This window comes from Mesocricetus auratus, unplaced genomic scaffold, assembly GCF_017639785.1.
Source record: "Mesocricetus auratus isolate SY011 unplaced genomic scaffold, BCM_Maur_2.0 Super-Scaffold_100004, whole genome shotgun sequence".
NCBI classification, from domain to species: domain Eukaryota; kingdom Metazoa; phylum Chordata; class Mammalia; order Rodentia; family Cricetidae; genus Mesocricetus; species Mesocricetus auratus.
The window spans coordinates 71,166,380-71,179,650 of record NW_024429189.1 but is presented as its reverse complement, the minus strand read 5'-3'; the positions used below and the strand labels follow the sequence as shown (position 1 = coordinate 71,179,650).

The 13,271-nt window shown below is 47.0% G+C and overlaps 1 protein-coding gene across 2 annotated transcripts; it reads right to left on the bottom strand.

The window, feature by feature from the left end:
• Positions 1-308: 308 nt before the first annotated feature.
• On the bottom strand, positions 309-12,200 carry Lmo2 (LIM domain only 2). Of its 2 annotated transcripts, XM_005064843.4 has the most exons (5): positions 12,054-12,200; positions 11,468-11,720; positions 11,121-11,340; positions 5,705-5,920; positions 309-1,285 (listed from the first exon to the last, which is right to left on the bottom strand). In XM_005064843.4, exons 2-5 carry the CDS (start codon positions 11,472-11,474, stop codon positions 1,066-1,068), a joined length of 663 nt encoding a protein of 220 aa, XP_005064900.1. In that variant the 5' UTR covers positions 11,475-11,720; positions 12,054-12,200; the 3' UTR covers positions 309-1,065. The 2 variants fall into 2 exon arrangements, with proteins under 2 accessions (XP_005064900.1, XP_012977580.1); XM_013122126.3 differs by lacking the exon at positions 12,054-12,200 and having other exon boundaries at positions 11,570-11,747.
• Positions 12,201-13,271: the final 1,071 nt, after the last annotated feature.

Genomic DNA, 13,271 nt, shown 5'->3' with positions numbered 1-13,271 from the left:
AGGTTACAAGTTTCCCAAAGGCAATGATCTTGCTGCCTTCCACTCACTCCACGGAATGCCAAAGTGAAATGCACATTTTACAATAACAACTTAATTATTCCACATCCCTCTGAGCTATGTGATGGCCTGTTATATAATTGCCCGTAATACAGAAACCTATATAAACCTCATATAAACCCTGGCAATAAATGGAAGCTTTTATTTGACCTAGAAATAAATTGCTTATTTACTTCACCTTTCCAAGAGGAAAAAAGCAAACCATTTCCATTAGTCCAAATTGTAAGTTATTTCACATCAACAACACTGCATTTTAGCTTGTCATTTTATTAAGTCTCCAAATCGAGGTTTGTTTGTTTTAATGACACACAACAAATACCTTGATATAATCTAAGATAATAAAATAGTTGAACAACTTTGACTTCTTAGGATTTACATTTGTATAGAAACAATCTGTGGGGTGCCTTGCTTCAATGAAGGTGTCTAAACCAGTGAGCCATCAACATTGCCTTAAATATTTGTTTGATTGAAAGATGTGTACTTCATTCCCAACTGAAATGTATTTCCATGCAGTTTCCCCTGGCCCCAGTGTTTGAGGCCATGGGAAAGTGATCAAGAAGAAAAGAATGACTCTTCTCTTTCTTTCCTTCCCTAGTATGAAGGACAGTGGTTAGAATAGGGTTGTTCCAAAGCCAGGAGGAAATTAGTTGCACATCTCTAGTTCATAAATGCCACAGCCACACCTAATCTATACCCAACACTGCCTATCTGGGAAATCCTATCATGATGGCACAGTGCATGCTGGTCCCCAAATATTTCCTCCACTAATCTTGTCAGTTACTATGGTTAGTCTGTGACCATAAATTCTCTCTAAGGGCTGGTCCTTTTGTCACTGAAGCCTTTGCATTATGTCATGTGGATGCTATGTCTTAGTGCCCAAGGAGAGCCCACAATCTCCTAAGAAATGCCTCACCCACCCTCAGGTTCCCAAAGTGCCTAAGAATGAAGACCCCCCACTGAGACAGTGTTTTTCATCGAACACCTCCTCAGGGTGCCAGGGACTCTGGTCTAGATCATCCCATTGATCTTAGTCCACTCGTAGATATCTTGTTCACACACTATGTCGGAGTTGATGAGAAGGTATCTGTCACCTACACAGAAATGCTTCTGACAGGCAGCACACTTGAAACACTCCAGGTGATACACTTTGTCTTTCACTCGCATCGTCATCTCATAGGCACGGATCCGCTTGTCACACGAAGCACAGAGACCGTCTTGACCAAAAAGCCTGGGGCAAAAAGGAAAAAAAAAAAAGGCTAAGAGACAGGGGCGGTGGAAACAGACAGAAGGGACTGGTGATTGGCTCTATCTAGCAGGATTTCACACAGCTGGGAAAAGCTGGACCTGATCAGATACAGTGGTGCACATCTGTAATCCCAGAGGCTGAGGCACCAGGATGGCATGTTCCAAGCAGGGACCGGGATGCCCAGTGATACACTATGCCAAAATGAAAAAACAAACAGAAAATCTGATCCCAGATAATTGTCCATGAATGGTTTCTTGAAAGCAGAGAGCGTAGGCTGGGTAACACTGGCATTTTATTTTCTGTTATTCCTCCCTTCCTGCTTTTAGCCATGCTTCTAGGCTGCATGGACCAGCTATGGAAGAGATGTAGGTGAAGTGGCTTGTGAGAAGAAGTTAGGCATGCTGTACGTGTCCCTTCCCCAGAGGGACTTTCTCCGTGGAAAAGGAGCTGAATCCAGCCCTTGAAGGGGTAACTCACCAGGAATGCAATAAAATGGGCATCATTATGAGGCTCCCAATTCTATGACATCATCAGACACTAATTTCACCCATTGGGAAGTGTGCCTTGAGTCATCTCCCCTTCTCTCAAGTTGCAAAGTCCATGTCCACATGACCATTCACTGGAGCCCCAGCTGCCAGGAGGCAGGAGTATCCCAGGAGACATGTAGTACCACTAATCATGCCTCAGAGACCCAAAGGACAAACAGCATCTCTCCACGATTCACAGAAGATCTTCATTCATGCTCTTTCTGTCCCCCTAGCATGACTCTCTGGAGAGATCACTTTTCTCACACCTAAATCAAGTTTCTCCTCAGCCTTGGTGCACCCGCCACTTAATCAAGCAGCATTTAGCATTGGGATGGGAGAGACAATTTAGCAGGACCCAGTGCAGTCAAGGGACTAGCAGCATCAGCAGCATCCAGGAGCTTGTTAGAAACACAAATTCCCAACTATCCCTGTACCTGATAGAGACACATAAGAGAATGCTCAGCATGCTAATGAAGCTAACGATGGCTAAAGTTTAAAAATGAGCCTGTCCGTAAGAACAGAAGAAACCAGGACAAGGACCACAAGGAAGTTTGGCCTTGGATGTCTCTGAGCCATCCTCGTAGCTACCTTGCTCAGATGCTAGTGCAACACCTAGGGCAGGTCAGAGCATCATAGACCCAAGACTGAGCTCAACACTGACTGTGTGAACACATCCCAGGTGTGCTCCCAACGCTGCTGCAGGGTTATTTTCACATGGGGCTTGTTAACACAGCATGTCAGCTTGTAGCTTCCATGTAGGGCCTTTATGACGGCTTCCGGTAAATGCTTGTTCTCATTAGACGTTCTTACCAACTTACAATGTGAGAGAACTGACTGGTGCATCCTAGGGGAGGTAAAGGTAGTCACCAAGGTTTGCCACATTTGGTCAGAATGTACGGCTTATAGGAGTACATTCTGTGAGTAGAAAGTGAGTTCATCTCTCTTCTGGATCCGACTTCCTATGCTGGAAGCAGACTCATCAATGGGGGAGAACAGTCTGTCCCACAGGAGCAATGGCAGAGCTGTAGGTAACTCCCACATTGGAGGCCACAGAGCAAAAAGTGCTCTGGTGCCCTGGCTGTTCAGTAAGTGAAGCGTGGAGCTTAACAGAACACATAACTGAGAAAACGTTATGCACCGAATGAACCTGACTGTCTGAGGTGTGCGATCCTTAAGGAAGGAGGGAGCTTATTAAAGGGACGTCAGGAAGCAAATTACAACACATCAGGAAGCTAATGAAAGGACAAAATACCAACATTCTGGAGATAAGCTCTGGTCCCGGAGTTACCTCCAACTAGCTAGGTAACCTGAGCAAATGGCATGTCCTCTCCAGGCTTGTGTGTCTTACGCTGTAAGCTCAGGTCTAGAGGCATAGGTCTGGGCAGTTCATTCAGTCAGGTACTCCAAGATGCTAACAGTAATGGAAATAAGCCAGGACTGTATTAATCTCTGGCTCAGAGAATCCTTGTATTGCATGGCTATCGCAGAAGCAGACCACGGGTGAGCATTTACATTCAAGTGGTTTATGATGTCTTCAGGAGAAGTGGGAAAGAGGGGAGGGAGTGGAGTGGAGATCTCAGGTGTGCAGACTCAGAGGAAGCTTTGGTCTTATGTCTGGGGACTCCTGAACCAAGTGGCCGTTGATTCCCTCTAAGCTGCAGGGACTTGGACTCATCTGAAGTATGGGTCATTGGCACCAGGGTCTGGTGAGGCTGCATATTTCTGGCTACAACAGGTGCTGGCTAGCTGTAGATGCCAATTGTTGAAACATAGCCATAGGTTATTGCCCCATATAAAGTTCATGAGAATGGGGGTCCATGGGGATCTGGGATGGAGACCCACAGAAACAGCTGCTGAGACACAGTGTAACAGTAGCAGGTTTGAGCTGAGGGCCTGGATGTTTGAGATTGGAAGTTTTAAAAGGACTAGAAAATAGTTAACCATTCAGGGCCCTCATGGGGAAGTTGCCCTAGGGAAAGAGACTGGACCTCATTGGAAGATCCACCGAGTCATTCTGAACTTACCCTGATAAATCAGCACCAGCTATGCCAAAGAATTGAAGTAAACAAGCCCGTGGCTAATGGACCATCCCTGAAGAAAAAAAAATCCCTCCTCTGTCAAGAGGTGTCAGCGCCTTAGGCTTTCTGCTGCCCATTTTAATAACAATAATATAAATATTAAAGGGTGGCTGGGAAGCCTGCACTAATGCAGAGTTAATTAACATGTTGCCTGGGAATGTAGCAGGGAGAAGAATTATTTCGTGTCACCAAGACACAAGTTAATTAACACTGGGCTCTCCCAGACTATTTTTTCCTCTTCTTTTTGAAAATGGAAAAGATTAACAAGCCCAGGCAGCGCTGCCTTTCTTCGTGAATGCTCTATAAAACCGTGGAGATAGGGAGGAATCGGCTCCTTTGACCTTACTGTATCTGACTTCGTTTAATAAGATTCAAATGATTCGACAGAGATGGAGGAAGGGGCCCAGTGGGAATCATTTACCCAGCTGCTTTCTGACTGATTTGGCAGACCTGGAGTGAGTAAAACCAGGTCTGTATTTATCTCCATGCTATCTTCTTATGACTGAAAAAAGAAATTCAACAAAATCACAGTCAGGTCTTCTTGCTTTCTTTTCTTTTTGCCAAAACCCAGTAAATTTGCAATGATTTCCACCAAAGGATGCAGGTGTGTAAAAGCTAATTTAGTCTTCGGGTGACCAAATAAGCTTCCTTCAACTGTGGAATTACCAGCAGTTTTGTTTTTATTTCACATGTGCAATGCCCTGAGACCAAATACAGGAGGAAGGGCCACCCCAGCAGTCATGGGCACTGGAGTCTAAAAGCTTCTTCCACGGGCTAGGTGGTCCTAATATATTGGGACTGCATGCTCGGTGGACCCTCTGCCACAGGACGATGACAAAGAACTGTCAGCTGAACAGTGGAGTGATCTGACAGTACAGGGCACAGAGTTGCCTCCAGTGCAGCTAACAGAGAAGCTAGAGATGCTAGAACATGCCAGGACACTCACATGGAGAAGAGTATGCCCCAAGGTCAGTCTCACTTGGCCTTGTACACTTCTTATTATACCCTTCCATGCTCCCATCGCCCTGTCCATTATATTCTAAAGTAATTTGCAATACCACTGTGACATACGTCAGTTATAAAAACAGTTAACATCTATTTCTTAAGTCATGTACCAAGTCAAGCATTTCATTTTATTATTCTTAACCATAGAAGTAACTACAATTACTACACCCATTTTATAGACAGGAAATAGAGGCTTGTGTCCAATAGAGGCTTGCCAAGGCCATAGCACTAGGAAGCTGTGACTCAATCCTCCTGACTCCAGGGTCCTCACCCTTTATAGCCACTAAATGCCATCTTCCTGCTGTGAGACTCAGTGCTTTGAGATCATCACCAAGAAAAGATTGTTATTTTAAAAGTTTGTATCAGTAATATTGGAGTCGTGCAAAAGAATTTCTAAATATATGTTTGTTGAGTATTAAAATGAGGTCTTAAAAACCCACCCCAAAACTTATGAGTGAACTCTCTCCCTACCCCCAGTTCCCATGATATTCCGTTTCCCTATGTATACTTCTCCAAACCCTATCCTTTGGTCTACCCCCCAGAATTCTGTCCTTGTTCTGAATTCTGTGTTTGTTCTTCTCTTACCTTTAAAGACACGGGTGATTTACCACACAGGGATGCGTTTCTCTGCATCTGGCCACAGCAGAGGAAGAGCTCATACCCCTCTGTAGAGGCCGCTGGGGCTCACCCTCTAAGACATAGTCTTCTTGGGAAGGCACCTCAGAGTCAAAGCAGGAGCTAGAGACCATGTGTTCAAACCCAGATGTGCCCCAGGAGTGTGGGGAAGGTACCTGAGGTAGTCTCTCCTGCACAACTTCCGTCCCAGCTTGTAGTAGAGGCGCCGCCCCACCTCTCCCAGCCGGCACCCACAGAGGTCACAGCTGAGGCAATCCTCGTGCCAGTACTGGTCGATGGCTTTCAGGAAGTAGCGGTCCCCTATGTTCTGCTGGCAGCCACCACATGTCAGCAGGGATGGGGGTATCTGCAGCACCTCATCCACTGGTTCCCTGAGGAGGAGGTCAAGCATTAGGGATAAACTCACCGAAGAGATTCAAGCAACAAGGTCCCTGGGATAGCGCAGTGCCAAATGGGGAACCTCACTCTATTTCCTTCCAGCACTATAAGGAGAAAAGATCCTCCCTATCTCAGACTGCAGAGACACAGCCATCCTTGGAGAAAGATGGGGGCGGCAATGGGGTGGGGGGGGGGACGGGGATGGAGCAAGCTAGAGAGAGACTTAATCATTTGAAAATTTGAAGACAGGATACCAGAAGGTGTCCAAGGTACCTGCAGGTGGCGCTGTAGCCCTGACTATATTCCAACACCATTGTGGGGGACCCCTCTGATCTCGCCTTCTAATTTTCCCTTCTGCTCTCTTCTGTCTTTCCAGTTCTCCCTCCTTTTCTTCTTTGGTATCTAGGACATAAGCACTATCAAATCCCAGAGAACATAGTTGGGACCAAAGGAGCTGCTCACAGTCAAAGCATCTGATGACCCAGTGTGCTAAGTAAGAATCTACAGATAGTCTGTTGAATTTACCCTACTGAAGCCCTTCCTAGTACACAGAATCAAAGGGGGGAGAAGGAAGGAGAAGGCAATCAAAATTATATTGGGTTGCCTTCTCTTTCCAAACTAAAAAGTTCCTTCAATATCTAATTATTCCAATTGAAACTGTCCATTCCACCCAACTTTCTCAATGAATCTTTGGCTGGAGATTAAGCCCCATGGTTAGAAAGAAAGTCTAACATGTCAGAGGCCCTTGGTTCAAGTCTTCAGTATCCCGGTCAATCCAGAGGTGGCAGCTGGAGAACCAGACTTTCAAGCTCATCGTCAGCAAGAGGCCCAGGGCCTCATTAGACTCTGTCTCAAAACAACAGAATACAAGATCTGAATGAATCCTTGCAAAAAAGCACCCAGAATACAATGCTGTTGTTATACAGAATAGAGGACACCAACTAGATTTTTCTTTCTTCACATACTTACTTTTGTAAACAATAGTAAAAGTGTTTTGAATAAAGTTAAACTAGTAAAAAACAAAAACAAAAGTGGAGAAAGGGGCAAACAATGATCTTAAAGGAAATGAAAGGCAATGAAATTGATAGCAAAATCTCGATCCAGGCAGTTTGTTCACAGTGAGCCTGAGGGAGGTGGCTTTGGAGGCAAGGGTGCTCGCTGTCAAGCCTGGTGATCTGGTGTGGGTCCAGGACCCACAGAGTGGAAGGAAAGGGCCAATTCCAGCAGGCTGTCCTCTGACTTCTACTTGTGCACCCATGCATACATACATACATACAGACAGACAGACAGACACACACACACACACACACACCTTGTTTTTTGTTTTTTTTTTTGTTTTTGTATTTATGAGACAGGGTTTCTCTGTATTGTTTTGGAGGCTGTCGGTCCAGCCTGGCCTCGAACTCACAAAGATCTGCCTGCCTCTGCCTCCCGAGTGCTTGGATTAAAGGCATGCGCCACCACCGCCCGGCTGCACCTTGTTTTAAAGTCACACATAGGGCCTTCTGCTTGCTTTACCTTCCTGGAACCTAAATATTTCTGTTTTACAGATAATAACTTTTCCGAGAGAAAATGGGCATGAAAGAACAGATTGTGACATCAAATAGGAGACAGGGTACAACTCAACACTTGCTGATTTGTAATAATTAACCAGTGCTCTCTGGAACCTTATTCAAATAAAACCTACATTTAAAAAATATCTAGTTTTTTTTATTTTAAAAATCGGATTTCATTCTTACTGAGAAATGCCCAATGATGTTCTCTTGGGTACCCTGGGGCGATAAGTCTGTGCCTCTTACTTTTATTTGGCACTTGTACCAAGTGACTTTGGGCCTAATTGGCCTGTACCCATGAAATGCAGCCCCATTATAATTAGGGACAGTGAGACTTGGGGAAGGAGTGTTTATTGGGCATTCCAACACCTCCATACCATTAAGAATCTACTGTAAATATTTAGCTAAATGCTAACACTAAATTCATCGTTTTTGCATAAAACATAACATCACCTTCTTTTAGAACCAGGAACTTCAAAGTTTAGGCCAGTTTCTTTGAGAAAACAAAACAACCAAATCAAGTCTTGGGGTTTGCTGTTGTTTTTTCAGTGCTAAAGATCAAACTAGGTCCCTATTCAGGTCAGGCAAGTGCTCCTCCACAGAGATTTACTTCTCAGCTCTTTGTGTTTGTATTGTTTTTAAATTTTTATTCTTAATTTTATGTCTGTGTGTGGGTATGTAAACACAAGGGCAGGTGCCCCAGAAAGCTGGAGGTGTCAGACACCCCAAATTGTGAGACGTCTAATATGGGTGTTGGAAATCAAACTTGGGTCCTCTGTAAGAACTGGAGATGCCCCTAGCCACTGAGCCATCTCTCCAGCTCCCTTATTTTAGTTTTTTAAAAGGTGTGTGTGCAAGTGTGCATGTATGTGTGTGCACATGTGTGCATGTGCACACGCAGGGCATAGGACAACTCTCAGAAGTCGGTTCTCCCTTTCTACCATGTGGGGTCTGAGGATCAAACTCAGGTCATCAGGCTCAGTAGCTGAACACCTTTAGCAACTGAAGCCTTACAAACCCTTCCCCTCCTTTAAATTTTTTGAGACAAGATCTCATTAAACTGTCCATGCTGGACTGGAACTTTCCATTCTTCTGCTTCAGCCTCTCGTGTATATTGGATTATGGGTGAGATGGGCTAAGATCCTAAGGGTTTCCATCCCATCTGAAAGTCAACTAAGATCCTTGTCTTACTCAAACTCATCAATTCAGAATCAACTCTCTTCTCACCGCATAGCTTGTGGCCTTTCTTTGGGCTTTCAAGAACACCCACAGAACCTCCATCACACTAGATGCTAATGTTATTACCAGCCAACTTTGAAAGAGAAGAATTTGCACTTATCTGGAATAAAACTCCCCAGGATTAAAATGACCCGCAGGGAGGCAGGAGGGATCCCTGCCTGCATGGTAGAGAAAATCTATGTTCATGAACTCTGGCTCCCCGCATACATGGCCACCTTTGCATGCGCCTAGGCAAGGGCCAATCTGTGTTTGGAAATGTGATGGTAAAGGCTGGCTCTGCGCAGGCAGGCGCACAGTGAGGCAGCTGGAAGGTGAGTGAACAGCAATAGAAAAAGACAAGATGGTCTGAGAGCAGATAAGGGCAGGACAAGATACTGACTCCATCTGTCTTTCTATAATTAATGATGATGTGACATTATCTCTGGTGAACAATGCAAGCCAAAGACTGAATGAGATTCACCTCAAGTTAATATTTGACTTTCACCCACCAGCCTATCCTGAACACGGCACTGGAGGACCTCTGTAGTTTTGATTCCCAGCAACGTTTCTCAACAATTTCCCAGGAAAAGGGGGAAATGTTCTGTTCCCACCTGGCTTGTCCATCTTCCAGGACAGCCTTCCTTCCCTGGGCACATATTGCAGACTTTCAGCAAACTTCTTGGACTCACTATTACAGCCTTGAGATACCTTTCTGTTCTCTAGTCTCCAAAGGGTGGTTTCTGTTCTTCCAGAAGACCCAAGTTGGAGTCTGCACCCAAAATGGGTAGCTCACAACCACCTGTAACTCCAGTTCTAGGGGATCCAGCAACTCTGGCCTTGGGGGGGGGGTGGCACCTGCACTTAGGTGCACACACATGTACACCTACTTAACAATAAAATCCTTTTATTTATTTATTTTTTAAGGAGCGGAACTCTGTAGATTCGACTTCTAATAAAGGCTGAGTGGCTACGCTGTGCAGATAGGAAAGCAGTAGACACGGGTTTGTCTGACTCCCTTAGGCGGAGTATCATGTCTTGTTCAATCTCTGAAAACTCAGAGCTCAGATGTAACACTAAGTTTATTTTCAAAAGAGAACAAACTATAGACGCCGACTTGCTTTTTAAAGGGCTGTTATTTTTCTCCTGAGATTTTGAGGAAGCCAGTCTTTATGTCAACAAACCTAGCTCCTTTCTGAGCTGGTGTCTCAACCTTCAAGACTGAAGAGTGATGTTTATAGTCTCGCTGGATCGTGGGACTTCCTGTGTTTTATGAGAACATGCTGGGTTTTTATGCTGCCAACTGAGGGTAAAACCCAGGTAAATAAACACCACAGAAGGCTGAAATTGAAGGGGGGAGGTGAGTAGGGGAACTTCAGCAGGAAAGAACAATTCTTTTAAAGCAGGAAAAGGAAAAAAAGCCACCAAAACAAATGCTGCTTACAAGCACAAATGGACAAGTCATTAGCCAGCTCCTTTGGTCTTGTGTTAACAAATCCCTTCAAAGGATTAGATGGAGACTTCAAAGGAATAAAACGCAAAACCAGACAGCTAATGACTCTTAAAAGGGCATTTGCGAGGACGCAGAAAAACGATACCTTAAGCATTCCTGGCTCCCCTTGTTAAGGCTAGAGAATGGACTGGGGTATGGACTGGGAATGGGGGGATGTTCTTTGCAAACCAGCGCAAAGCTCAGAGCACAGACAGTACAAGCTTATTACAGCTCCGGTTCGCTAACCCCAAGCCCTTCTGAGAGTTCGATGGGATTCTGCTCCCCAGAAAAATAAACCCAGACAAAAACAAAATAAAACAAAAAACAGTGCACTAACTTTCGAGGTTCGCATGCCCACACTAGAAGACTCGTGGGAGGGGCGAATATGTACCCGGAGGAACTCAGCATTAGCTAACCTAGACGTCTCTGGAGACCTGAGTTCCCAGAGGGACAGGCGGACCCCATCAATGCCCGCAGCCGCTCTGCCCCGGGCCGGGTAGGAGACTGTCTGGGACCCCAGAGACGTTCTGTTGGAGTGTCTCACCTTTTCAGGGGCAAATGGACAAAGAGAAAGGGAACCCGGAGGAGCGAGAGGGGAGGAGGCAGAATCCCTGTATCCACTCTCCCTGCACTGCACCTGCGCCTCGGAGCTCCAGGTGCCTGATTCTGGGCAAACTTTCTGGCCCCTGGGAAGGTTTGGAGTGCTTTCCAGATAGCCCGGAGCGGCTCGCAGGGTCGCAGGGCAGATCTCTGTTACTGCTTCCGCCACTCAGTCCCTCTCGGTGTCTCCAGAGTCACCCGAGAGGCAGGGGGAGCCCCTGCGACACCGAGGGACCAAGGGCACGCTGCGGGTGCGTACCTGAAGTCAGCCCCTCGTTCTAAGCCTGGGACCCGGTAGGATGGGGGGGGCGGGGACAGAAGCGCCACACTTACTCAGACGGGTCCAGGCTCTTCCTTTCGATGGCCGAGGACATTGGGGAGGGAGGCGGCGTGCCGGGTGGCGGGGGCGCTCCCTTTGTGGCGCGTGCCTGGCCGGCTGCCTGGACTCGGACCCCCTCGGGTGCTCGGGCGCCGCCGCTCCTGCGCCTCCTCTTGCTCGGTCGCTCCGCTGGCGAGCTCGCCCCTCCACGCTCAAGGACAGTCACCGCGCTCCCTTCAAACGCCAAAGAGAGAGAGCGAATCAGCCGGCTGCCCGGCGCGCGGTGGCCGAGTTAGGGGGCCGGGGAGCAGCCCGGCCTCCCTCTGGCGGCTGCGGCAGCTGCCGCTACCCAGGACTTAACCTTCCATCCCGGTCCCGCTGCCGTCACCACAGCCGCCGCCGCCGCCCGGTCCCGATCGCGCGCAGTCGCAGGCTCCGCCCGGCCGCCCCGATCCCCTCGCACCTTCGTCGGGGTCGGGGCGCCGAGGGCAGAGAGGGGGGCGGCGGCCTGGGGGCGGGGAGCGGACCGCGCGGCTCTCCCCGGGCTCCCTCCTCTCTCGCGAAGGTCTATTTTCGCTCAGCTTCCCTCTGTCTCTGGTTTCATTTCCTTTTTCCTGATCACGATTCAAATACAATAGAAGGAAATCACATTTAAAGAGACAGCTGCCCGCCCCCTCCCCTTTTTTCTTCCTTTTTTTTTTTTTTTTTAAACGGGGCTCCTGGGGATTAGCAATCCAAACAGCAGCAGCAGCAGCACCAGCAGCAGCACTGACTTAGCTTCTTAAAGGGGCCCGCATAGGAGACCGAGAGTCTCCCCTGAGAGCCTCTCCAGGGGCAAGAAGCCGGGCTGCCACTAATTCGTCCTTCTCAGGGTTCCCCGTCTTCTGCCTTTCCCTTTTGGTTTCCCGCTCCAGCGGGAAAGAAAAGACAAGAATGTGAAATAGCACCTGCAGAAATGTAAGCGTTCCTAGTGGCTGGCTCGCGCGCGCTCGTCGCGCTCGTCTTAGGTTCGAGGTCCCAGGTCCACCGTCGCGGTGCTCTGGGGTGCCCGGGACAGCGCGGTTCTGTTGCAGCGAGCTAGTGGCTGTGACTGCGTTTCAAACAGGGCATGCGAGCTGTGCGATTAGGCACCCCACGCGCCGGGTGCGCCTGAGCAGTGCTGGGGGCAGCTAATCCCGCGGGGAGGGTGGCTGGGAGGGATCACACTGTCCAGGTCTCCTCTCCATCTGCTGGCCACAGAATTCCCTCCTCAGCATCTTTCAAAGAGCGGACTCCAGCGGTAAAGCTTGCCCTCTCTGTAAAGTACCAGCAACACTCTCACCAGAAAGTGCCTTTCCAATAATCAAGGGCCTTACAGTTATTACTTGCTATTTTTTTGCCCTATGTAAATCAAGGAAAAGGACAGGCTTGATCTGGGGTTCAGTCTTCTCCTTCAAGCTTTAAAGCAAGTTCTAGAAGGAGAAAGAAATGCAAAAGGGACGAAGAGGATTCTAGCTAGCTACTCTTCCCCTGGGCCTTGACTTCCTTGAAACTGGCTTCAGAAATGATCGTTCAAGGCGCGTTAGCTTATGATGGTGCCAATCTTGAGGCTTGTAAAGAGGAAACTCCCAAGTGCTTTCACAATCCATTGTTTTATCAAGGTCATAGGCATTTCAAGCCCATTATAAAGATTCTTTCCAGCCTAGATCAATTCACCCTGGAATATGACTGCTGAAGCCAGAAGTGAATTCCTGTATACTTAATGTCCACGTACAGAGCCAAATCCGCATTGATTTCTCACTAGTAATAACACACAGATTCATGTCATTTCTGTCTCCATATCCTGAAATTTGTGAACTCAAAGAGGATAATTAAAATCTGTGTCTGTGTGCATGCCCTTGTGTTGGTCCAAAACCCACCTTCAGTATATAAAAAGACCATTTCCTATTTAGATCCTCATTTTTTTAAATTAAAAAACAAGTATCTTTACAATGTTTAGGCAAGCCTAAGCTATATGATAAATATGTAACCTGTTATACTACTTTAATTTCTATCTGAAGTGAAAATAAACACTGGTTGTGGTGGCATAGACCAGGAATCCCAGGAGGATTAGGAATTCTAAGACATTCTCTCTCCTACCAAGTTTGTTAAAGACCAATCTGGGTTACATAAGATGTTGTCTCAGA